At 41.7% G+C, this 22,487-nt stretch overlaps 3 protein-coding genes across 7 annotated transcripts; all 3 read left to right on the top strand.

Moving 5' to 3' along the window:
* The first annotated feature begins 1,542 nt into the window (after positions 1 to 1,542).
* Positions 1,543 to 7,636, top strand: spo11 (SPO11 initiator of meiotic double stranded breaks). Of its 3 annotated transcripts, none has more exons than XM_030056071.1 (13): positions 1,543 to 1,807; positions 2,710 to 2,823; positions 3,561 to 3,649; positions 4,075 to 4,141; positions 4,301 to 4,409; positions 4,727 to 4,813; positions 5,081 to 5,117; positions 5,267 to 5,376; positions 5,511 to 5,610; positions 5,990 to 6,027; positions 6,476 to 6,552; positions 6,987 to 7,098; positions 7,441 to 7,636. In XM_030056071.1, exons 1-13 carry the CDS (start codon positions 1,782 to 1,784, stop codon positions 7,558 to 7,560), a joined length of 1,086 nt encoding a protein of 361 aa, XP_029911931.1. In that variant the 5' UTR covers positions 1,543 to 1,781; the 3' UTR covers positions 7,561 to 7,636. The 3 variants fall into 3 exon arrangements, with proteins under 3 accessions (XP_029911931.1, XP_029911930.1, XP_029911932.1); XM_030056070.1 differs by lacking the exon at positions 1,543 to 1,807 and adding an exon at positions 1,860 to 2,072; XM_030056072.1 differs by lacking the exons at positions 1,543 to 1,807; positions 3,561 to 3,649; positions 4,075 to 4,141 and adding an exon at positions 1,860 to 2,072.
* Positions 7,637 to 8,743: 1,107 nt separating this feature from the next.
* On the top strand, positions 8,744 to 13,838 carry LOC115362699 (5-aminolevulinate synthase, nonspecific, mitochondrial-like). 3 transcript variants are annotated; one of them, XM_030056737.1, is made up of 12 exons: positions 9,327 to 9,613; positions 9,753 to 9,835; positions 10,258 to 10,463; positions 10,607 to 10,783; positions 11,008 to 11,124; positions 11,282 to 11,501; positions 11,648 to 11,832; positions 11,927 to 12,106; positions 12,262 to 12,426; positions 12,530 to 12,798; positions 12,943 to 13,105; positions 13,545 to 13,838. In XM_030056737.1, the coding sequence occupies exons 2-12, from the start codon at positions 9,780 to 9,782 to the stop codon at positions 13,703 to 13,705; spliced, it is 1,899 nt and encodes a 632-aa protein (XP_029912597.1). In that variant the 5' UTR covers positions 9,327 to 9,613; positions 9,753 to 9,779; the 3' UTR covers positions 13,706 to 13,838. The 3 variants fall into 3 exon arrangements, with proteins under 3 accessions (XP_029912598.1, XP_029912599.1, XP_029912597.1); XM_030056738.1 differs by lacking the exons at positions 9,327 to 9,613; positions 9,753 to 9,835 and adding an exon at positions 8,744 to 8,897; XM_030056739.1 differs by lacking the exons at positions 9,327 to 9,613; positions 9,753 to 9,835 and adding an exon at positions 8,908 to 8,989.
* Positions 13,839 to 17,596: 3,758 nt separating this feature from the next.
* LOC115362719 (dual specificity protein phosphatase 7-like) lies at positions 17,597 to 22,010 on the top strand. The gene is made up of 3 exons (XM_030056774.1): positions 17,597 to 18,294; positions 19,075 to 19,503; positions 20,343 to 22,010. Exons 1-3 carry the CDS (start codon positions 17,925 to 17,927, stop codon positions 20,651 to 20,653), a joined length of 1,110 nt encoding a protein of 369 aa, XP_029912634.1. The 5' UTR covers positions 17,597 to 17,924; the 3' UTR covers positions 20,654 to 22,010.
* The last annotated feature ends 477 nt before the right edge of the window (positions 22,011 to 22,487 follow it).

Below are 22,487 nucleotides of genomic sequence, written 5' to 3'. Positions count from 1 at the left end.
AGCCCTTTGAAAAATTATTATTATTATTTATTTTTCTGAGACGGGGTAATAAAAAGCGTATCACATTCTTCCAGCAGAATTCTCACCACTTAAGAGAGGCGGTTGTTTGTCTGGATTGTGCAAACAGTCTCCACTGCTTCCTCTGACAATGTTAAAGTACATTCTTGTTCCCACTTTCTTTCACATGTGCTGAACGGATTGTTTTCTGGCTCAATAAACCCACGAAAGAATCTAGAAATAAATTTTGCTAGACTGTGCGCTCCATATGCTGAGTAAAATACATTCATTATACCATTCTTTTATGTTTCTTCTGTATATCCCCCTTTGATTTCTTTAGGGAAATGATGTCTCCTTTGTAAATCTCCATAAAAACCATTTTGTTCTATTTGGAAGTTATCTTTATGGGACTGAAAATCTTGTTCCCCATTAGTCATAATTAATTACAGTAAGCTGAGAGCTCCATCATGGCCCACTTTTTAAATGTACAATCTTAAGTATTAGGGGTAAAATCAGTGTCATAGGCACACCATCTCAGACGCTTTTCCACTGTTTTTAAATTGAACATTTTACAACATCAATTCATATTTTCAGAGGTAAAAGGTTTGAAACAGATATAAAAAGTCTTGGTATTTTGTTCATTTTCACCAATTCCATTCTAGAGGCTAAGATCATGTTTCATCTGGCTGTTTCTACTTCAATTTTCGTCTTCAGAGGATTATAGCTGATGGATCTAAGTTAGTCCAAATCTTTAGGCAGATACACCGCAAGCCATTTCATTGATTCTGCCTGCCACTCAAGGTTATATTCAGACTTTATGCTATCTGGAGGGTCGTGGTTATTGACTAGCACCTGGGTCTTCTGCACATTTATTTTATACCCTGACAAAGGTCCAAATACTAGAAGTGGGAGGAGAGGAATAGGGGTCACTCTAAACCAGCGTATCTTCAGCAAAAATGTCTATTTTATGTTCAAACTCTGATATGCTTATTCCCTTGATGTCTGTTTAATCCACTGGCTGAGTGGTTTGATGTACTATGCAAAGAGGAGTGGAGCGCAGATACGTCCCTCACAACATCTCTTCTCTCTGCTGTTAAATTCCCATTAATTTCAATTCTGGCAGATGGTTTATCATATATTATTGATTGTATGAGTAACATCACCACGAAACCCATTTTCCTAACACGTTGTACAAGCATGTCCATTTATAAAACCCGCCCCCAAAAAAACCCTTTTCCACCTCCATTCCAGCCCTGAAATATTTGCACTAATTTTATGCTTTTGGATGTCTCTCACAGTGCCTAATGTCCTCTGTGCATTGTCTTCGTCTGCCTTTCTCTAATGAAATCAGTTTGGTCATGCAAAATAACTTCTGGCAATAAAGGCTATCCTCCTTGCACGTTGAGAACAGAATATGGCAAATTATTGGCACAGTCAAGTTTGTCCTTGCCCCCTTTTGGGATCACTGATATTATGGCTTCTCTCCAAGCAGCCGTGATTTCCCCCTTTTCTAATCCCCATTTACATACTGAGAGGAAACCTGGTGGGAGCTGTTCTTCAAATTTGACACCTTTCTGAATTAGATCCATCTGTGTCACTGCATTTGTTTGGTTTAAATCCAGCAATGGCCCCGTGTAGCTCCAGTTATTTTTTGCCTTGTCATGTCGTTGTGGACTGCAATCATTGAAGGAAGATAACAGGCCTGCAGATTCAAATGGTGAGACCACTGAGCAACTGCACCATAGAAATCGAATGGTTTGAATGGGATTGAATGAATCCATTCAATGTCCATACTGGTCCGGTCGTGCGCGTGAGTATTCAAACATGACTGAGCCAATCAGAACTGAGGAAGCGGTATTTACAAAACTTTAGTTTAGCAAACAGCTCTGCCAGTTTGCCAATCAGCCTTTTGGGCTTGTGATGCCTGAGTCAGAAACTAGCTTTAGCATAAACTCCGGTTAAAGCTGACATACAATGGCAGAACAGTTTTCTGAAGTTGACAAACTCCGGGCTGCGTTGTTGGAAAACGCAGAAATCCTGTCCGACTGCCCGCTTGTTGAGGAGGAGCCCGGGAGGTGAGCCCACACCGTCAGTTAGCTACCGGTGACAGGCTAACTGTAGTGGTTTAGAGCGGACCACACCGGGGACAGCCGCGGGTTTGAACGGAATACTAACCATAACCCTAGCTAAATTAATTTGTTATTTCAGTCTGTAGCCTGCAAATTAGCTCAAAAGTAGCAGAATATAAGTATATGGATGAAATAGTGTAATTTGTCCGTAGGCTTCACTCTCCCAACTTTTGGGATCTGCCGAGTTATGCTAACTTAACAGTTATGCAATAGACAGTTAGCTATAAAGTTATATCTTGTAAGTCATTGCTATCAGCCAGGCAATAAATCTCAGATGGGTTTCCTTACGATGCAACAAGTTCGTATTTTACTGTATACCTATTGAGATTCATTGTGCTAACTCAGGTTATGTTACACAGTAGGACTAGGCTAGTTTATCCCAAATGTTTGTTAGCAACTAACGTCCCAAACCTAAATCTTTCTCTTATACCAATATTATCGGTTATTTTTAAAACGAGGTCTCTGTTTACTCCTTTTCACTTTTCAGCACTCACATTTTTATATAGCATAAATTACACCGTTATGGTGCTGTATTGGTAATATTACACGTAACTCCAACCTTTTTTTTTTTTAATATTTCCAGTCAGGAAGTTTTGACCCGAATTGAAAATGTGATCCTGGGAGTGGTGACCAGTCTGTCCAAAGATGAAGCCCCTGTCCTGGTGCTACCAAACAGGTCCAGCTGGGCAAATGTCAGGTAACTCCCTGTGTGGGATTCCTGTAAGCTCTCTGACCTTTGAAAATATAAACACAAGTAGCCACATAGAATTTAGTTGAAGGTCAGGCCACACAAGATGTTAAGATTGCTGTATAATGTATTTAAAAAAGGAAATACTCACTTCTGCTCTGTCTGAATTTGCACAAGAGGACTGAGAGGCAACCAAGTGATAGGGAGGGAAAAAACCCGTAATCCTCAACTTTGATTCCTGGAGATTGAAGTTGAAATAACTTCCTGCCTCTTCAAAGATGACAGTCTGATAAGGCATTGAAAAACATTGGTCTCCGCGTACACACAAGCACACACACTCGCATAAATCTGGTGGTTTGCAGAGGTCTTTAATGTGCCTCGGCTGCGTAGACCTCATGCTCAGAACAAAGCAGACTGTCTGATGTAGTTTAGATCAAAACCTTGCTGGAGCTTAAAGCATATTCTGGCTCAGCTCTTTCAAATGTGAGAATCCCACAGATTGCGAGCCAAAGGTTTCTCAGAGGAAACGACATGGTGAGGCACGGGGGAGGCCCTATCACAGGTAGCCCTCAGGGTGTGGGGCTTTTTTTTATTTGAAGGTTCACAGGTGAGGGGCTGACTTTGAAAGCTGCAGAAGTGAGTGTTTCACATTAGATCGGAGTGGATTTCTTTTATGATTCCCCGCCTTTCATTCTTTTTCAGTTGAGGTTTCCATATGTTCTTTCTTTTATTGCTTCCCACTTTAGTTTTGACAGTGCTGTTGGGCTTCAGATGAGCTCAGGAAACTCTGTCACCACCATTCGGAGTGACTGTCCTTCATCTGTCACTAAATTTGGTGAGAAGAAAGGCACACACACCTCGGCTAATATATTTTCCTGTTTTGCTTCCTATGCGACTTTCCTGTTCTTGACAACCTGCGTGCCTTTCATTCACAGACCTTTACAGTTGTACTGTACTTCATGTGGCTTTCATTCGGATCCATTGTGAACATATGCATAAAGTGCACAAACAGCAGTAAAGTCAGTGCTGAGTTTTAGGTGACAAATTGGCAGAGACAGAACATGTTGAGAGAGGCTTTTAAGGATCCGATTACTTCACCACATGGATTTCCTAATTAGGAACAGAAATGCATGGTTTCTTTCACTTCAGTCCTCTTTTTAAAAAATTGTGAAATGATACCTATGATATGAAGCATTTAATATCCATGAGAAAATGTTTTATGATTCATGTATTTATTTGTTTATCTATTTTGGTTTATAGCACACATTCTCAAGATTCTCTCCATCATCTACAAACTCATACAGAGCAACTCATATGCTACAAAAAGGTTATTTCCCATCAGTTCACTTTTCTAATGTTCATCAAAACAAGATAACCTCTACCTTCAAGACTGGATAGGTTTGAAGTAAGGCAGTTACATTTTGTTTAGATCAGATTGCATGTATTGAATTTGCTACCAAGAAGGTTTTTGTTATATTTTCCTCAGGGACATCTATTACAAAGACCCACAGCTGTTTGGTTCTCAGAGAAATGTTGATTTCATAGTGGATGATATCTCCTGCATGCTAAAGGTCCCTCGCAGGACACTACATGTGGTATGTGTACATAAAAACCTTGTAGCAAAAATTCCTTTTGATATGCCGTGTTATGATTAGTTCAGGTCCCACAGATGAAATGTGTTAGTGAGTTTAGTATTTTAAGCATGTATTTTTTTTCTGCCTCACATTTGAGGAAACACCTGGTGGGGAAAAAAAATCTTATGGTTCTCAAGATCAAACCACAATTAAATTAAAGCTGAATCCAAAGAGACAGTGTCAAGAGTTTGTGTACATAATGTACAGTGTCCGTGTTTCTGTGTATTTGTGTTAATGTGGCCATGCAAAAATGTGTTTACTAACTTAAATGTCACCAGTTGGCCACTTCCAAAGGACTAATCTCAGGTGATCTGTGTTACTTGGAAGAGGACGGCACAAGGGTCGACTGCCACTCCAGCTCCATCGTAAGATCCAATTTTCCTTACTCCTTTGACCTAAGAAAGTCTTAATGTTACTTCATTCAGAAATATCTGATCAAGCGCTGAAGTCTTGCCCACCAAAGCAGCAGCAGTAGTAGTCGTAGGCCTGGAACAGAGGAAAATACTGAGCAATACACATTTGATCAAATTTATATCGTCATCATTAACAGTCTTCAAGTTCACATGTTTTTTTTCCCCCTGTGAATTGTGAATTTAAATGGAATGTTTGAACCAAATGTGTTTTCTTTATAGGCTGTCGCAGTGTCATCAAATGTTGGCGGGATTAAAAGTATCCTTTTGTAATTCCAGTCATTACTGTTAAGTATTCTACCCCTGTGTATGTGCTTTCTCTTATACCCATGATTATGTGACTGACAGTCTGTGTTTTGTTGTGTGGAGGAAAGGCCACAGGGTTTGTGTTCACCTTGACCCTCACAGATATCGTATCATCTGCAAAATTTGTCATGATAGTGGAGAAGGATGCAACATTCCAGAGCCTGCTGGATGATGACTTCTGCACAAAGCTCTGTCCTTGCATCATGATCACAGTATGTCGACTTTTTTTTTTTTTTTTTTTAAACCAGTGTTACTTATTTTGGTTGGCTTTTAACTTTGTTTTGGCTGGCATTTTAAAATTTTGAATCGCCTCGATGTGGCATTAAATTGTGTTTGTGTGAATCAGGGTAAAGGCGTCCCAGACGTGAACAGCAGGTTGATGGTGAGGAAGCTTTGGGACACGCTGCACATCCCCATCTTCGCTCTGGTGGATGCCGACCCTCATGGTACGCATCTCTCCCGAGTACAAGCTGGCTTTATGTCGTACACATACTTTACGTATTTCCACACATTTCCACTGCTTTTGCCTTCCTTTGATCTCCAAATACACAGTAGGGTTGCATGTCCCTGCTAAGCTGACGGATTTAGCACCTGACCGATGCATCATGGTGGTTAGTCTGGCCATCATTTCCGCTGGCGTGATTTCGTCCAGGCGGAATCGCTCCATGTCCATCCCTCTTGATACCTCTCCTTTTCCCATTGCATGGCGAGACACATATGTAATGGTTTACTTTGTTCTCTGCTCCGTTACACGTCTCAGAGGATAATTGCTCTGGTATGGTGGTGATTGCAGCGTGTCTCTGTCTCTCCCTCTGATTTTCCCAGGCATTGAGATCATGTGTATCTACAAGTACGGATCAGTGGTGAGTCCAGCCATGCCAGTTATTCCTGTACTGTATATTATCCAAAGTGGCCTGTTCAGTGTCGCTGTGCTAAGCAATGTGTAATTATGCCCCTCTTTAAGTGGAAAAACCGGACCAATCCTCCATCTCCGAATATTTGAACTGACATCGTATGGAGTTAAAAGGTTGACTGATTGTACAGGCATTGCTGTGTTGTTTTTGTGTACGCACAATCATCCATTTATTACTTTATTGTGAACATTAACTTATTGTGAACCAACAAAACTTTATTGTGAACATGAGCTAGTCATCACCATTATATGTTGGTACAGTACTGATTACCTCTGCTTATGTGAGTTATATGTCTGAGCATGTATTGGTGTGTGTGTGTGTGTGTGTGTGTGTGTGTGTGTGTGTGTGTGTGTGTGTGTGTGTGTGTGTTTGTGTGTGTGCATGGGTTTTTCCACAGTCTATGTCGTTTGAGGCCCACAGTCTGACTGTCCCCAGCGTTATGTGGCTAGGCCTCCTCCCCTCCGACCTCTGGAGGTTTGGACTCACTATTCGCTACTTCCTACTTCCTCCTCCTGCCTCTAATTGGGATTATATTCTGGGGACTTTGAGATTGTTTGTTTTGGTTTCTGTTGCTGTCGCCCTCATTTTTTTTTTCCTTTAAGAAACTGCTTTTTAGAGTATTTCCAGTTTTAAGTATATGTCCGCTTGAACAATCTTTGGCCAAAAAGACTTTTTGACATAAGTAAAGTTTAATTCTAGTCTATATGATTGCCTCTCCTATGCATTTCCCTGAAAATATACATGGTTAAAGCTCCTTAAATTGAGTCTGCTGAGCATGGGAGGAAACATGTTATGCTGTGCAGGATGTCTTTTTCATTATAGGGCAATATCCATTAACAGAACTGCCTGCTGCTTCTGTCATCCACAAAATTTAACTACTTCTGCCTAGCAAAATTTCTCTGGTTCAGGTTGAAGGTTCCTGAGGACACCCTGATCCCTCTCACCAAGAGAGATGAGAGCAAACTTAACAGCCTCCTCAAAAGACCCTACTTGACCGACCAACCGGAGTGGCAGCGAGAGGTGAGAGAGAAGGGTTTTAAGGTAGAGTGACAGATGGAATAAGAGAACCTACTGACGAACAGATCTAATGCTCCTGTAACTCACTATTCTTCTTTTATCAGGGAAAGGTGTATTTTCTTGAGTTGTTGAGCGATTTAGAAATTTTACTCTGTGACACACACACTTTGGAATGTGTGTGTGTGTGTGTGTGTGCGTAAGAGGGCTCTCAGCGCCCTGGTATTCAGGATACATACAGAGATATACACTCTGTTGTGAAATAGCTGTAAGAGATAAACACCTGGTGATTTATGCTTGTTTGCATGGCTTCCGCCTCTCAGGATTGTATGTTTGCTCCTGTTGTAGATGGAAGTGATGCAGCAGAGTAAGGTCAAGGCTGAGCTTCAGTCCCTGACAGCCATAGCTCCTGATTTCCTCACAAGCATCTACCTGCCCAACAAGCTGCGCTATGGGGGCTGGGTATGAGGACCATGCTGCCCCCTAGTGGAGTAATAAGTGAACTTGTAAAGGTGGTTACAAAACCATTGGACTGAAATGACTATGTAACTGTCCTCTCAGATGAAATTAAATTAAAGTGTGTTTTCTTTGGTTTTGCACACATATTGTTGATGATTTTCAGAGTATGTTTTGTGACTGTTTTCAAATATGTGCCGTGCTATTTTTTTTTTCTGATTCTGTCAACAAGTCAGCTCATGTCCATTGTCTTTTTATTTCCAAGACTGTTCATGCATAATTTGTGAAGGATTTTGAGTTTTCATATAATTTCAATAGACATTTATCTGTTGGTCATCAATCACATTTGGTGGATTATGTTCATGACAATTTGCTGTTGTTTCAGCATGGCACTCAGCCAAACAACAGAAATCCCTCATGTAGTTACAAAGATTTCAGGTGGGGAGATGGAAAGGTGGTTGATCATGTTCTGAGCTTGCACATTTATATTTTCACGACGATAAATGATGAAGCTGTGAGGCTGAGACGCACAACAAAACCCCGGCAGTGCTGTGCCCTGCAACATCTTCTGTCTGGCAGCAGGTGGAGACATAGTTCTTGTAGACGGAAGACAACCCTTTAGGCAGTGCTGGCAGGCTTAGATCTTTGTTTGCAGAGGAGGGAGAAAGAAGAGCCGTCACATGGTCATATTTCCGGTAACCACTTCATCGTGGCTCAGGAGACACGGCCAGAAATGCGGTACACCAGACCAGAGTCTGCTTAGTTGTGGAAAAAGTTATTTCCAGATTTACATTGATCTTTTGTTTGGAAAAAAAAGATAAGGATACGCAAACTGTGCACTTTGTCTCAGGTGTGTAGCGTTGCCGTGCCAGGCAATGATAATCATTTTCCTCATGTATACATTTCTCCACGAAAACTTAATATTTTACAAAATAACCTATAGTAAATTATAAAAAATATATATTTTAAAGAGCTCCCGGCCTTCGTCAATCACGTCTCAGACAAACCAATCCAACCAACAAAACTCAATGCTACACAACTGCGGCTTTTAATTGGCACCCTGGCATTAACCTGTGGCTATCATTTTCGTACCGATGAGAGGATGATATATTTACTATAGAGTGTTACCTCTTCCCCATAGGCGATCTTTGGTTCCATTACGTGACTCGCGGTGGGTGTTGTTCATGCTTGTGCAACATACTGCAGCTTACGTCATCACCGTGAGGGTAGCGGTCCTCTGACACAGCCGGCTGAATTCCCCACTTTACAGAAGAACACAGCAAAGCAGGATAATTCATTAGTGCAGCTGGAGGGACTTTGAGTCATTAACAGTAACAAGAACAAATCAGGTGAGTTCAATTTTTATTTAGTCGACTTTGAGGGAAGAGTAGGGGTAACTTGAAGCTACCGCAGACCACTCCTCAGCCAGTTGAGGACAGGGGTAATTAACTATCAGCAGCTGAGCCACTAATACTGCCTTAATTAATGTTTGTTTCTTTTTCCTTAATGATGAATGGTGGAGATGATAGTGTACCCAGCTTCACTAAGATGCTGGTTAGAGATTTCACCCCCCACCCCCTCCCAAGTGGATGTCCTGTAAACCCACTGTTAGCACAAATTGTTGTTGATGACCAGGTTTAACGACATTTGAGTATTTGAATGTTTTACTACTCTAGTGTAAATATTAGTTTTCAAGCCAAAGCCCTCAGGCTTGGCTAGGTCAGTTTGTGGTTCCTGGAAATTGTGGGTTTAAGAAATGTGTCCTTTCACAAATGCCAATTAGATCTGGCAAATGAAAGTTGATAGTGGATGCAGGATGTCAGAATGTGGAACTGAGTGATCTTTAGCTGTTGGCTGACTGTAGCTTTTGGCTTTTTCTCTATGATAGATAGTATCAAGTAATATATTGCACTGATCATGCTGACAAATTAATAAGTAAAATCTGATTGGGAATTTCTTAGCTGCCTCATTTTGTAATGTGGGAAAGTTGGGGCTTAGCCTGTCACGATTAGTGTATTTGTCTCTCCTGAATAGATGCCAGATGGCTGTGCTCCTTTTGTGTTAGGTAAGACTGTACACTTTTAGTGGCACTACAGGTCCTGAGTGGCCTTGCTCCCTTCCACTTGTCAAGGACAGCTGACTACAGACCAGGATGAATGAAACTAGTCCCGCAGCATTTCAGTACTTAACATCCTCTCTTTCAGTGCACATAGGTTAGTGCCGAGGCAGGCATGTTTTGCAAGGTATTTTTCCTCTGTTCTATCAAAGTGGAGTGGAGTTCATTCAGGTAAAAAAAAAAAATATATATATATATATATATAATATATAATATATATATATATATATATTAACACTGCTTAGCAATTGGAGACTCTTGTACAATATATAGATGCTACAGATGGTGTCCATGTTTACCTGGATTATTGGGTAGTGGTTTGATTTATTTAGATCTTTTTAATTAGGTTGAAGGAATAGTAATTTAATTGAACTGACCTTGCCATCTTAACATAGTGAACATGATTTCAATGATTGTCCTCAACAGCAGCCAAGAGCCAATGCTAATAACCCTGCAGGAATATAAATAGCTGCCCAGTGATCAGGTTTCATCACTATTGCAAATGCATGTCTGCTCTCCATTCCTGGAAACCATACAGGAAAATGAAATCTTAACACATCGTTAATCCTCACCTTCTTCTCTTTCCCATCTAGATCAAGAGTATTTCATATGGATGCAGTTATTCGCCGATGTCCTTTCCTGACAGCCGTGCCCAGTGTGTGCCTGCAGCTGGCTGGGAGGTCATCACTGGCCAGCTATGCCCAGAGATGTCCTGTGATGATGGACCTGGCCTCCAGACCTCTGACCAGAGCCCTCTTCTCCTCAGCCTCTGTGTCTAAAGGCACTCCAACAAATGAGGGTCAGTTGTCAGGGAAAGTGACCTTTTGTAAATGCCTTTGGATACATAATGTAGGAAAGATAAAAAAAAAAAAAAGAAAAAAAAAAAGTCATATTTAGTAAACTGATTGTTCTTATGGAGAACTGTTATCAAATGTTCTGTAGATCCAAAGCATCCAGTCAAGCTGCCCCCAGGCCACCCCGCGCCCCCTGCTGGCCAGGCAGTTGGCTCCAAGTGCCCATTCCTGGCTGCAGAAATGGTGCAGAAAAACAACAGCGTAGTGAGGGAGGCCAGCCTGGAGCTACAGGAGGACGTTCAGGAGATGCACTCTTTACGCAGAAGTAAGCTAATGCATAGTCACACCTTGTAGTTGAGTAAGCATCCATTGAGTCAGTTATGCAAGTTGTGAAAGGTCACTGTTTTGAGCATACACACCTCCAGTGACTTGTCGAATACATAGCAAATCAAGCCTCATAGTTTTGAATGTACATAGTAGAAGTAGTAGAGGCAGAGCTGGTGCTTCTAAGTCATGATGTTTTTTATCGTGCACATTGTTGTTAAACAGAGAAAACAGATGTGGATCTTATCGAGGCAGACAAGACCAACCCGGGTGCATTGAAACACCTTTCAACACCACAACAATCCAAAGTGTCTCACTTACTGCAGGATAATCTGCCGAAAGGTAAGAATGTTATCCCAAAGTTATTCTTGAGAAATATAATTCATGAAGATCAGCCTTCTCTAACTAGGTTGCTATAGTCTTCGTCTGTGGAAAGTTTCATGAAATAAATAAGTCATGGAGTCATTAAAAATTCATTAAAAACTCTTTCCGTCATCAGTTTTCACCTTCCAGTATGACAAGTTTTTTGAAAAGAAGATCGACAGCAAGAAGAAGGATCACACATACAGGGTATTTAAAACGGTGAATCGGCGCGCGCCCTCCTTCCCCATGGCAGATGACTACTCCGAGTCTCTGCATATGAAGAAAGACGTGTCTGTGTGGTGCAGCAACGACTACCTAGGCATGAGCCGTCACCCCAGAGTCACCCAAACGATCATGTAAGTGGCTTTAAAGGCTTCAGCTAAACCTGACCCATGTCATCAGGCAGAATGCACCGTAGGACGGAGATCAATCCAGGATTGATAAAAGTTGAGATCATTTTCAAGTGTTCACTAAACTTGTTACACTTTTTTGCCTCTTCAAGGGAAACTTTACGAAAGCATGGCGCTGGTGCAGGAGGCACACGGAACATCTCAGGGACAAGCAAATTTCATGTTGACCTCGAATATGAGCTGGCCGACCTGCACGGCAAGGATGCCGCTCTGCTCTTCACTTCCTGTTTTGTAGCCAATGACTCCACGTTGTTTACTCTGGCAAAAATGTTACCAGGTATGATGTATATTAGGCACATTGGTCAAAATTACCTATAAAAATAGAATATCTAATGTAGAATTGAAGAGTTAACTGTTTTTTCATGTCTCAGGTTGTGAAATCTACTCTGATGCTGGCAACCATGCTTCAATGATCCAGGGTATAAGGAACAGCGGGGTCAAGAAGTTCATCTTCCGTCACAATGACGTCAATCATCTTCAAGAGCTGCTTGAGAAATCTGACCCTGCCACTCCAAAGATCGTGGCCTTTGAGACAGTGCATTCGATGGATGGTGAGTTCACAGCTTCACCCAAGAGTGTTTGTCTTATTGATCACTGTCTGGCTGAAACTCTTTCACATAATAGTCTTTGATTGGACAGTGTAGTAGTTTTATTGTCACATTAATATTTGTTGGTGATAATAAATAATTTAGCTCTTATCTCATAGGTGCTGTGTGCCCTCTGGAGGAGATGTGTGATATTGCCCACAAGTTTGGCGCTGTTACCTTTGTGGATGAGGTGCATGCTGTGGGCTTGTACGGGTCCAGGGGCGGGGGCATAGGGGACAGGGACAGAGTCATGCACAAGATGGACATCATCTCTGGTACCCTCGGTAAGGACAGCTCTCTGTGTTTAACAGTGAGGAGCAATCTCATCATTTACATATGTCCCCCCTCCAACATGTTTGATCAATTCCAGGCATTTATCAATTCCAGGTAAGGCATTTGGCTGTGTGGGTGGCTACATTGCCAGCACCAACGCCCTAGTGGACACCGTGCGATCCTATGCAGCTGGCTTCATCTTCACCACTTCCCTGCCCCCCATGCTGCTGGCAGGGGCACGGGAGTCCATCAGGATCCTGAAAAGTGAGGAAGGCCGGGTGCTCAGGAGGAAACACCAGAGGAGCGTCAAGCTGCTGCGTCAGATGTTGATGGACTCAGGCCTCCCAGTGGTCCACTGCCCAAGCCACATTATTCCTGTCCGGGTAAGACAATTTCTGACGTTAATGTCCAGATGAATTCCACATCGACTGTTGTAGGGACTGACCTTCAGAAGAGATGTTTGTTTTTCTGTCGCTGTTACAGTGAAATTACAGAGGCTTTGAAACACGCTCAATTTCTGTTGGCAGGTTGGAAATGCCGAGAAGAACACAGAAGTTTGTGACATCATGATGTCCCGTTATAACATCTACGTCCAGGCAATCAACTACCCCACAGTGGCTAAGGGAGAGGAACTGCTGCGCATTGCCCCCACGCCGCACCACACGCCGCAGATGATGCGCTACTTTGTCGGTATGTCCACCAGAAATGAGAAACTATCAGCATGCAGTTAAATCTGGAGATGGATTGTAGTATTCTGTTCAGAGCTTGAGATTTTAACACCCGCCAACTCACCAAATGCAGCCAAAAATTAACTATGGTGGGTAGGTGTCAGCTCTGCCAGCCAATTTAGCAGCTGAACCTTTGTGAAGTTGTCAGTGACCGCTGCTGACACTGAATGAGAAATGACTAACATGTCATTAGTTTCTGGTCTTCAACCAAGAAAATAACATAATATTTTGTAAGTACTAATCAACACTGCACAGAAATCTGTAACTGTTTTGTTGAACAATCCTGGGTAATATAAAATATTATCATGATGATTAACAAAGATGATGAAATGCATTAATTTACCTTCTCTGCAAGACTTTTGTGTCCTCACCTGTGTTTGACACCCTCTGCCTCTCCACAGAGCGGCTGGTGAAGACCTGGAAGGAGGTGGGACTGGAGCAGAAGCCTCACTCCTCAGCAGAGTGCAACTTCTGTCAGCAGCCTCTCCACTTCGAGCTGATGAGCGAGAGGGAGAAGTCCTACTTCACAGGCCTTAGTCACATGATATCAGCGACCGCCTGATATCCACTTAAACACTAAACCCCAGAGAGCCCCTCTCCCCAATCAAATATATGTTCAAGCTATTTATTGTAACATTGTCTTTATCACTATTTACAAAATGTTCTATATCACCAATAAATGTATGGGAAAAGCTTCTTTCTGTGAAATTCATTCTGTGTGTTCAATGAAAATTTTTTGATTAGGTACAGTGTCACAGGATTTTGGTCATCAATTCAGATGACAGTCTACTGTGACAATATAAATCATTTGGATAGAAATTACTGCACCTACTGTAATTTGATATTTTCATATTTCTGGTTAAAATTCTCATAACAGTCCCCTGCTTATTACATTTATGGAGTGTAATGCTAGGGAGCTGGTCTTGTGTTTTAGGAACAGTGGAAATTATGTATCACATAGTATCAGATATTCAGCAGCTCATGCTGGGATAATCTACAAACTTGGAGTTATGAGATCACAGGCCAGGATGAAATAGACATCAGACTCTCTCTAACCCAACTGCAGACATTTCTCAGGTTAAAAATCCATTGTTAATGCAAGTAAACAGTATATGAGTTGCATTGCTGATGTGTTAGTTCACCAAAACGGTTTCAGATTTGGCTTACAGACATGTTCATCCTACACGATTGTGTTCTTATTTGGTTTTTCAGGTATTACAGCTTAAGAAAAAAAAGTAGTTCCACTGGAAATTATTTGAGCATATATATATATAGAGAGAGAGAGAGAGAGAGAGAGAGAGAGAGAGAGAGAGAGAGAGAGAGAGAGAGAGAGAGAGAGATCTACTTTTTTTTTAGTCAAGCAGAGTTATCCATATACAAGCAGCTTAAAGACTTGATTTTGATCATCTGGTCATCCATTCATGAAGTATATTTTGTGACATTCCTTTTTCCTCCACATGGAGGCACACTGGGTCTCCTATTTGCAGCTGTGGGCTGTGATGTCAGGCACCTCCTCCCTTTTTCGATGACTCATAACTGGTGTAGCAGCTTCCATCATGAACCACTAGATGGTATTGATACAGAACAGGATATTATGTTTTCCATCTAGATGACATGGAGACCATGCTGGGGCAACAAAATGCAGCAAATAACACACCTTACAGCACGCTTCAGTGCAGCTGGCACACAAAATCAGATAGGAAATATAGAGCATTTTATTCAAGTGCTTCAACTGCACTCCATAAAGCATATGCAGCCTTGAAGATTTTTTTTTTTTGCCCAGATATTTTTATCTAAGATTTTCTATCTTATTTTATTTTATACATCTCATCCATATGGCCTGTGATCAACATGTTTACACCAAATGATTTAAATAATAGGAAGCCTCTCACTCCCACATGCTAAGAAACATCAATGAAGCGGAAACCCTCCTTCCCGTATCATCTCTGAATGTTTCACACTGTACATCTGCACATGACAGAAGCGTGCGTATATATGTGTGTGGGGGTGTGTGTGTTGGGTACATTAAAGCCCTCAGAGCAGCACTTGACATGCAAAACCAGGGATTCTGTACATCAAAGGCTTTCCTCTCCTTCCTGGGAGAGAGTTACCATGAGCTCACGTTTGGAGCACATTATGTAATTGAAGTGCTGCTGAAAGTGGAGCAGTCAGGTGACCACCACCACCACCACCTCTCTCATGCAAGTCCAGCCTGTGAGGATTATCACAGTCTTTCATAATTTTGAAGGAAGGAGTATTTTGAGGCTTTCTTTTCTTTCACTGTAGTAATTGTATTTATTTAGGTTTTTCTGTGTATTTGATGAGGGAAAACAATCATTAAGCTTTTAGTGATTTAGATTTGGTGTTTATTACAAGAAGAGTATAGTTGTGTAATTAAAGCAGGATTATACACATACATCTGAATCAATGGTGTGATAACACTATACCACGCTTTTTGAATCAAAGCTTGGCTTATGAACACACACCCTTCCCCCCAAACTCAAGTATTGCCATCTATTTCCTTTTTGCATCATCTTCTATCATCTATTACGTATCTCAGATGCAAGGAAAGTGCTGCTGGCTGAACATGCTGTACTGCTGCACCATGTATCATGTTTGACCTCATTTTTGGACAATAATTTCCTCATCCATCATTGTTTGGTTTGTTGGTTCGATACAGGCTATGCAGTTCTTCACCAGGGCACAGCTTGATGACAGGCCCGACACCTCTGGTCCCCCAGGAGGAGAGGTTGGCCGGAACATCAGGGCATGAAGGTGTGAGGGTGCACAGGTGGTGTGTGTGTGTGTGTGTGTGTGTGTGTGTGTGTGTGTGTCTGTGTGTGTGTCTGTGTGTCTGTGTGCGTCTGTGTGGTGGTATTATGTGACTGTTGGATGCAGGTGTTGAGATAGTGGTGCAATGTAGAGGTGGTGGTGAGCCTTCGTCTGCTTGTTGTGTATCAGTGGTTGAGGGCAGTTGTGTGTGTGTGTGTGTGTGTGTGTGTGTGTGTAGCTTTTGCTCAACTCCTCATTCTGTGTTAATCCTGCTACACTGCACATCTGTGACTCTCCAACTCACGTGCGCAGACAGATGAGCTGCATGGCTGGGTTCCCACTGCATGCTTCTCTCTCTCTCTCTCTCTCTCTCTCTCTCTCTCTCTCTCCTCATTCACATGCATTATTATAGACATCACTAGATCCCAGGGAATCTTGTGGCGACAAAAAGCACTCATACAAGCCTATGAATTTTTTAGGAATTTCCAATCGTGGGCACAGCACACAGTAACACAGCGAGGAAAACACCTCATTGATACATTTCATTAGAAATGAAATGAAAATTGAGGAAGAGGGTAGTTTCAGGGTCTGTACATGGGATTGATACAGTATGTGTCATCACAATGATTCAAAACAACACTGTTAATTCTAGACAGGAAGTTTTCAGATGTCCTCCTGGAACAACATGTATCACCAATTCAAAGTACTGAGCAGAGCATGTGAAGGCCATTAGATTTTCCCCATACACCTCTTTAGGGTGCAAACTAATGAGCTGGGTCCATTAGCTTGAATTGGTGTCCAAAATCAATATGACTGCAATGTAAAATATTGCAGTGTAGTAATAACACCTCAGGCTCCCTTGGAAAAGGCCAAAAGCACACCGGGCCATTATGAGTGTAAACAGACATGTACAGGAAAAATTAGGTGGACCCAAACTCAAACTTGCTGTAATATGCCTTTAGGCATTTTTTTTCAATAGATTCTAGTTTTAATCTGTTACTACAGAGGGCTAAATCAAAGGACTTTCACTTAATAGGCTGTTTTAAATGACAGATAAATGTGTCATTGGTCAAGAACCAAGTAATAATTCCCCCTGAAAGCTGAACTATGATGATTCTTCAATACATGTTAGAGGAATACTGTCCAGATATAACAGCAAAACTTTAAACTACTATAATCAAAGGTATACCTCGGAGATTGCTGCTATTATACCCTAAGAGATTATATGCGGCCGTATATATACGTATAATATACGTCAAATAGGCATACTACAATTCCCTATGAGAATATTAGAGTATTTTTTTATTTTAAGATTCACAATGCAATGAAGACAAGGTCACTAAAATCTCACTACTAAACACCATATAAGAATATTATAGGAACAACACTGAAATAGGGCTATTAATGCCATAAAGAAAATGAATACCATAAAGAGGATAAACACCAAAAGTAAGACAAGGTCGCTATGATCTTGCTATTGAGTGCCAGAAACACAGAATTAGAATGAATACGGGCAGGATGTTAGTGATTCATACAATGATTTCATTATGGCCCTACTGATACCGTCGAAAACTTTGTAATATTTCTGCTATGGCTTTAAATCACAAGGAATAAACTCCTCCCTTTTGAGTTGCTCCACTGTCAAGTAAAAAAAAAAAAAAAAAACCTCCCGTGCATCGGAATGGTAAAACAAGAACGTGCATGGTGGACCCCGCCACTCTGTGGACTAGTTTAAATTGAGGCACACATTTAAGACATTTTAACTTATTTGTAGCTCGTTAGTGGAAGTGCGGTTAACTGCCTGGCAGCCCTGAGGCAAGTCAGTCACATTGTCTGATGGAAACAGAGAAGAGGAAAGAGGGGAAGCCTCCTCTTCGCTCAGCCAGAGGCGCAATGCACTGGGGCAACGGCGTTTACGCTTCGATGTGATGGTGAGATGTAGTTTGTAGTCGTGCGGTGGACAATGTAGTAGAGTTTGCGCTTGCATGTAGTGTCAAACTGAGTCCGATATGTCTAATGTGACGCCGAGTAAAAGCGTAGAATGGCTGCAACTCGAGTTAGAGTCCGGAGGCACTTCTCTGCTCCTGCTGGACTGCCGTTCACATGAGCTTTATGAATCATCCCACATAGAGACGGCCATAAACCTGGCCATACCGGGACTGATGCTCCGGAGGTTCAAGAAGGGAAACATACCCATCCGGACTATCATCTCCAACCAGGAGGACAAAGAGAAGTTCATACGGCGATGCAAGACGGACACGGTGGTCCTGTATGATGAGTGCACCGTGGACTGGCAGGAGAGCGGAGCCCCCGCTTCGGTTCTGGGACTACTTCTTCAAAAACTGTGGGAAGACGGCTGCAAGGCGTTTTACCTGGAAGGTAACTAAGTTAGTCTGATACTGCTTTTCTATCTAATCACTCCTAATGAAAAATCTCTAGAGTTTCTATCCTTACAGCGTCCGCGTCAGTTTACAGTAACATATTGTTTTCTAGCGCCTGTGATAATGCTACAGTGTTAACATTACCACCCCATATTAAATACAATTTATAGCTGTTTCTGTGTTCGTATCCTCATAAACTTTATTCCTAGGTTACTTATATTGTTCTTTATACAAGAGACATTTCCTAATTTAGCTATGGAGCTGAAAGATAGCTTTGACGGGGAAGCGGTTTTAAACTTTCAAATGTACACATGTGCAAATGGAAATTTGAAAACCGGGTTATATTATTTTCCTCGATAATATGATGTAGTTTTTGTGGCAGCTTTCGTCCTAGCCTTCACCTTATGTTGTGGTTTTGTAATAGTCGGATTCGAAACTTTCGGAGGGTGTTTGTGTGTCACTGAGATTCTCAATTAAAATTCCAAAATGGCTGCGCCATGTTTTGCTTCAGCAGGAACAGGCATGCATTTCATGAATGGTCTGTTTGGGGGAAACTAGAGCCACTTCTTGGTGTTCTTCTTTTTAAAGAGCAAGCACTTTTCACTACTAGATGAATTTATTTATATGCCAAAAGGCACGGGAGGAAGCACAGTTAACTTTGAACTGATATATATATATATATATATATATATATATATATATATATATATATATATATGTATGTATATATATATTTTTTTTTTTTTTTTTTAAACTTTATTTTTTGCCTCTTGTCCAGGGGGCTTTGTAAAGTTCCACACAGAATACCCAGAGCACTGTGAGACTCTCCTGGACAGCTCCTGTCCCAGCTCCTCCCCACCTCTGTCCGTCCTGGGCTTTGGAAACCTCCGCATCAGTTCAGATTGCTCCGATGGGGAATCGGACCGGGAGCCGAGCAGTGCCACCGAGTCTGAGGAGAGCCCCATTCCCAGCAACCAACCTGCCTTCCCCGTCCAGATACTCCCCTACCTTTACCTGGGCTGTGCCAAAGACTCCACTAACCTAGACGTCCTGGGCCAGTACAACATCAAGTACATCCTAAACGTCACACCCAACCTCCCCAACATGTTTGAACACGATGGCCACTTCAGGTACAAACAGATCCCCATCTCGGACCACTGGAGTCAGAACCTGTCCCAGTTCTTCCCAGAGGCCATATCATTTATTGGTGAGTTGGACACTAACTGGCCATATAAATAAAAATAAATAAAAAAAAAATACACAAGTGCACTCACTACATCAAAATCTTAGCAAAAAGAATGAGAGGATTGATGGTTTATGTTGCAGGAGAGGAGGAACAGTCCCTTCCTAACCACATGTGTAGCAACTGTTGTTATATAACACATACATGATCACTTAATAGTTTTATGACAGGGCAGTAACACTACACTCCAATAGGACAATGTAGCGTCTTTTTAGAGGAGGCACAAAAACAAAATGCGCCACATTTACTTTTGCTTCAGTTTCTCATCTCATGACAGCACCTGAAACCACAAGTGTTTTCGTCTCACTTGTTTGGTATTTGCAGGCTTCTGTGCCATGATCTACTTTCCACAGGGTTTAGTGGTAGAATAAGGAAGGAAATGTTGTTTCCACTCCCTGGGGTTGTGTTTGATTGCCTCAAGTTAAGACTGTAACTTGGTATGAATGTGGTGAAGTACAACATTTCCTCTTTGACATGTGTTAGCTGCCGGTCTTCTACCAGTGTTAAAAGTATTATGCATGCTGACATCAAATGAGTTGCAAAAATGTGATTTAAGCCTCTCAGTAGAATGTAGTAAAGTAGAATGTTATGGTGCCATTATTGCAGCATCAGCAGGGTAATTTCTACAAAAACAGAGTCAGTGTCACATGTTTGGATTAAAAAACATTGTGTAAATATACTAGGAAGCAAAAGTAAATTATACATTAGCCGAAATAGGCCGTTAAAATACTACATCAGTACTGGCAATATGACTGCTTCACGTTGTCTATGCTGCTGACCATAGTTGTGCCTTCCTCTTACAGATGAGGCTCGGTCTAAGCAGTGTGGTATCCTGGTGCACTGCCTGGCTGGTATCAGTCGCTCAGTCACCGTCACCGTGGCCTACCTGATGCAGAGGCTCAACCTCTCTCTGAATGACGCTTACGACTTTGTCAAGAGGAAGAAGTCCAACATTTCCCCAAACTTCAACTTCATGGGCCAGCTCCTGGACTTTGAGAGGACACTGGGGTTGCACAGTCCCTGTGACAACCGCTCCACCAGCGAGGAGCAGCTCTTCTTCACCACGCCAACCAATCACAACGTCTTCCAGTTGGACACGCTGGAGTCGACATGAGGATCAAACGGACAGCTGTCTCTGTTTCCCTTTGTATCTCTGAGGCATCCCGAGCCCGTCAGATGCCTAGCTAGCTGACTCAGCCACTGAGTCAGTTACAGTATTTCTGCACCTAGCAGCACTGTATTGATCTCTTTTTGTGGAATGCAGCCCTTACGCATAGAACATGCTCCATTAGGTCCAACTTCCGATGCCTTAAAGTCTAACACAGTGATGACTTCTCTTATCCACCATACATGGCATTAATGAATGATTGTGTGCAGCTGTAGTCGCAGGACATTTCATGACTTCTCTATTAACTCCAGGATTGTGGTTTGACTGTTATTTGTTATTCACCAGCTGTAAAGTGGATGTCTAAGTATTTCTTTGTATCAGTTATGGTAATTGCCTTGACTGTCTGAAAGGACACTTTGGCCAATCAGAATGTTTTCTGGGCACCAATCTGATCTTTTGATGGTACTGTAGCTGAGGGATATAAGCTACTGCAGTGAGCTAGCCTTGAATTACTGTCCAGTTTTCCTTTTGATTACTGTTCTCAGCTTTTTATAATTTGCAGTTCTCTTTCAGCAGGATGGAGTGACAACGGAAGACATTCAGTCTTCTGCTTTTACTCAAAACACCTTCATTTACATCTTTTAATGGCAAGCACCATGTTCACCAGACAGAAATTTTTAAACATTGCGGTTAATTACAAAATATCAAAGGTGAAACTTAAGGTTCGGTAAAGCTCTTGTACATTCTGTTGATCATAACTGCATTATTTGCATGTGATTATGCTCTACCAAGAACATTGTTTTGTAATCTTGAACTCATATTGCCTGTTTTTCCTGCGGCCTTTACCACATGTTAACAAGAAAGTGTATGTCATTTACGAGGTCTAGGATACAGTGTATAGGATTGGCTTTTGCCATGCTTCAACTGAATGAATTTTGTAAGTAATCTGTGTATAAAGGAAAAGACATTCACCTTATTTTTACTCTTACAGTCTTCAGTCTGCAGCTACTCCTACTGTGGCATAATGATGTTAAGGGAAACATGATGTATAATTAGCTGTTCTCTGTTGCCAGTCTCGTCTCAGAACAAACGGGCCTCTGAGTGAGTTTGATGTATGAGAGGGAATGAAAGGAAATGAGTTTGACTAATGTGTTTTTACCTCATAGAGAGACACTTTCAGGGATTTTTATACAAGGCATCTGTATCTTGTCATAGCCTCTTACATGCATCCAAGGGCTGTTTTGTTGGTATGTTTGTAAAGATGTACATAAAATCCGGTTGTTACTGGGGACATTTTCTCAAAATCAAGAAGGAAATGAAAGTGACCCTGTTACCTTATGTACAGTATATGTAAAACTAAATGTCCAAGACATTATGTACAAGTTTATACAACAAATATATTGTATATTTTTACTTGACTATGCGTCATTTGTCTGTGCGTTTGACTTTGGGGTATTCTTATATGCCTCCATCAACACATTTACTCACTGACCCGATGACAGATGTTTGATAGCTCAAAATGAAAGTGTTTCTGTGGTTGAGTCAACATGAAGCCTGCATCCTCTGAGAAGTCAGTCAGAGTTGCGTGTTTTTGCTCAGTCAACATGCAGGATGTGACTGGTGCTCTGGTGTCCAGCCCCAAGGCTCTAGGTGTGGTGAGATATCCGTTTTCTGTCCACTCTGATGCTTGGCTTCCTGTCTCTCACAGGCTGTCAGATACAGAGACAAGTGGCAGGGCCAGATCTCACTACCACAGTACAGACACACCCACCAGCAGTCACTCAAACAGTGCCCAAAGGAAGAGGAAGATGACACAGCATGCACTCCACCACAGATACAC

The sequence above is a fragment of the Myripristis murdjan genome, chromosome 7 (genome assembly GCF_902150065.1).
Source record: "Myripristis murdjan chromosome 7, fMyrMur1.1, whole genome shotgun sequence".
In the NCBI taxonomy this organism is placed as follows: Eukaryota; Metazoa; Chordata; class Actinopteri; order Holocentriformes; family Holocentridae; genus Myripristis; species Myripristis murdjan.
This window is presented reverse-complemented; position numbering and strand designations above follow the sequence as displayed.

Excerpts from the sequence above, each read along its gene's own strand:
- spo11 (XM_030056070.1), top strand. The coding sequence starts at position 1,972 with ATGGCAGAACAGTTTTCTGAAGTTGACAAACTCCGGGCTGCGTTGTTG. Across the intron at positions 5,118-5,266 it reads AAATGTTGGCGGGATTAAAA|ATATCGTATCATCTGCAAAA; the intron begins GTATCCTTTTGT and ends TGACCCTCACAG. Across the intron at positions 7,099-7,440 it reads AACCGGAGTGGCAGCGAGAG|ATGGAAGTGATGCAGCAGAG; the intron begins GTGAGAGAGAAG and ends CTCCTGTTGTAG.
- LOC115362699 (XM_030056737.1), top strand. The coding sequence starts at position 9,780 with ATGTTTTGCAAGGTATTTTTCCTCTGTTCTATCAAAGTGGAGTGGAGT. Across the intron at positions 11,125-11,281 it reads GCAGGATAATCTGCCGAAAG|TTTTCACCTTCCAGTATGAC; the intron begins GTAAGAATGTTA and ends TTCCGTCATCAG. Across the intron at positions 13,106-13,544 it reads GATGATGCGCTACTTTGTCG|AGCGGCTGGTGAAGACCTGG; the intron begins GTATGTCCACCA and ends GCCTCTCCACAG.
- LOC115362719 (XM_030056774.1), top strand. The coding sequence starts at position 17,925 with ATGTCTAATGTGACGCCGAGTAAAAGCGTAGAATGGCTGCAACTCGAG. Across the intron at positions 18,295-19,074 it reads CAAGGCGTTTTACCTGGAAG|GGGGCTTTGTAAAGTTCCAC; the intron begins GTAACTAAGTTA and ends CCTCTTGTCCAG. Across the intron at positions 19,504-20,342 it reads AGAGGCCATATCATTTATTG|ATGAGGCTCGGTCTAAGCAG; the intron begins GTGAGTTGGACA and ends TTCCTCTTACAG.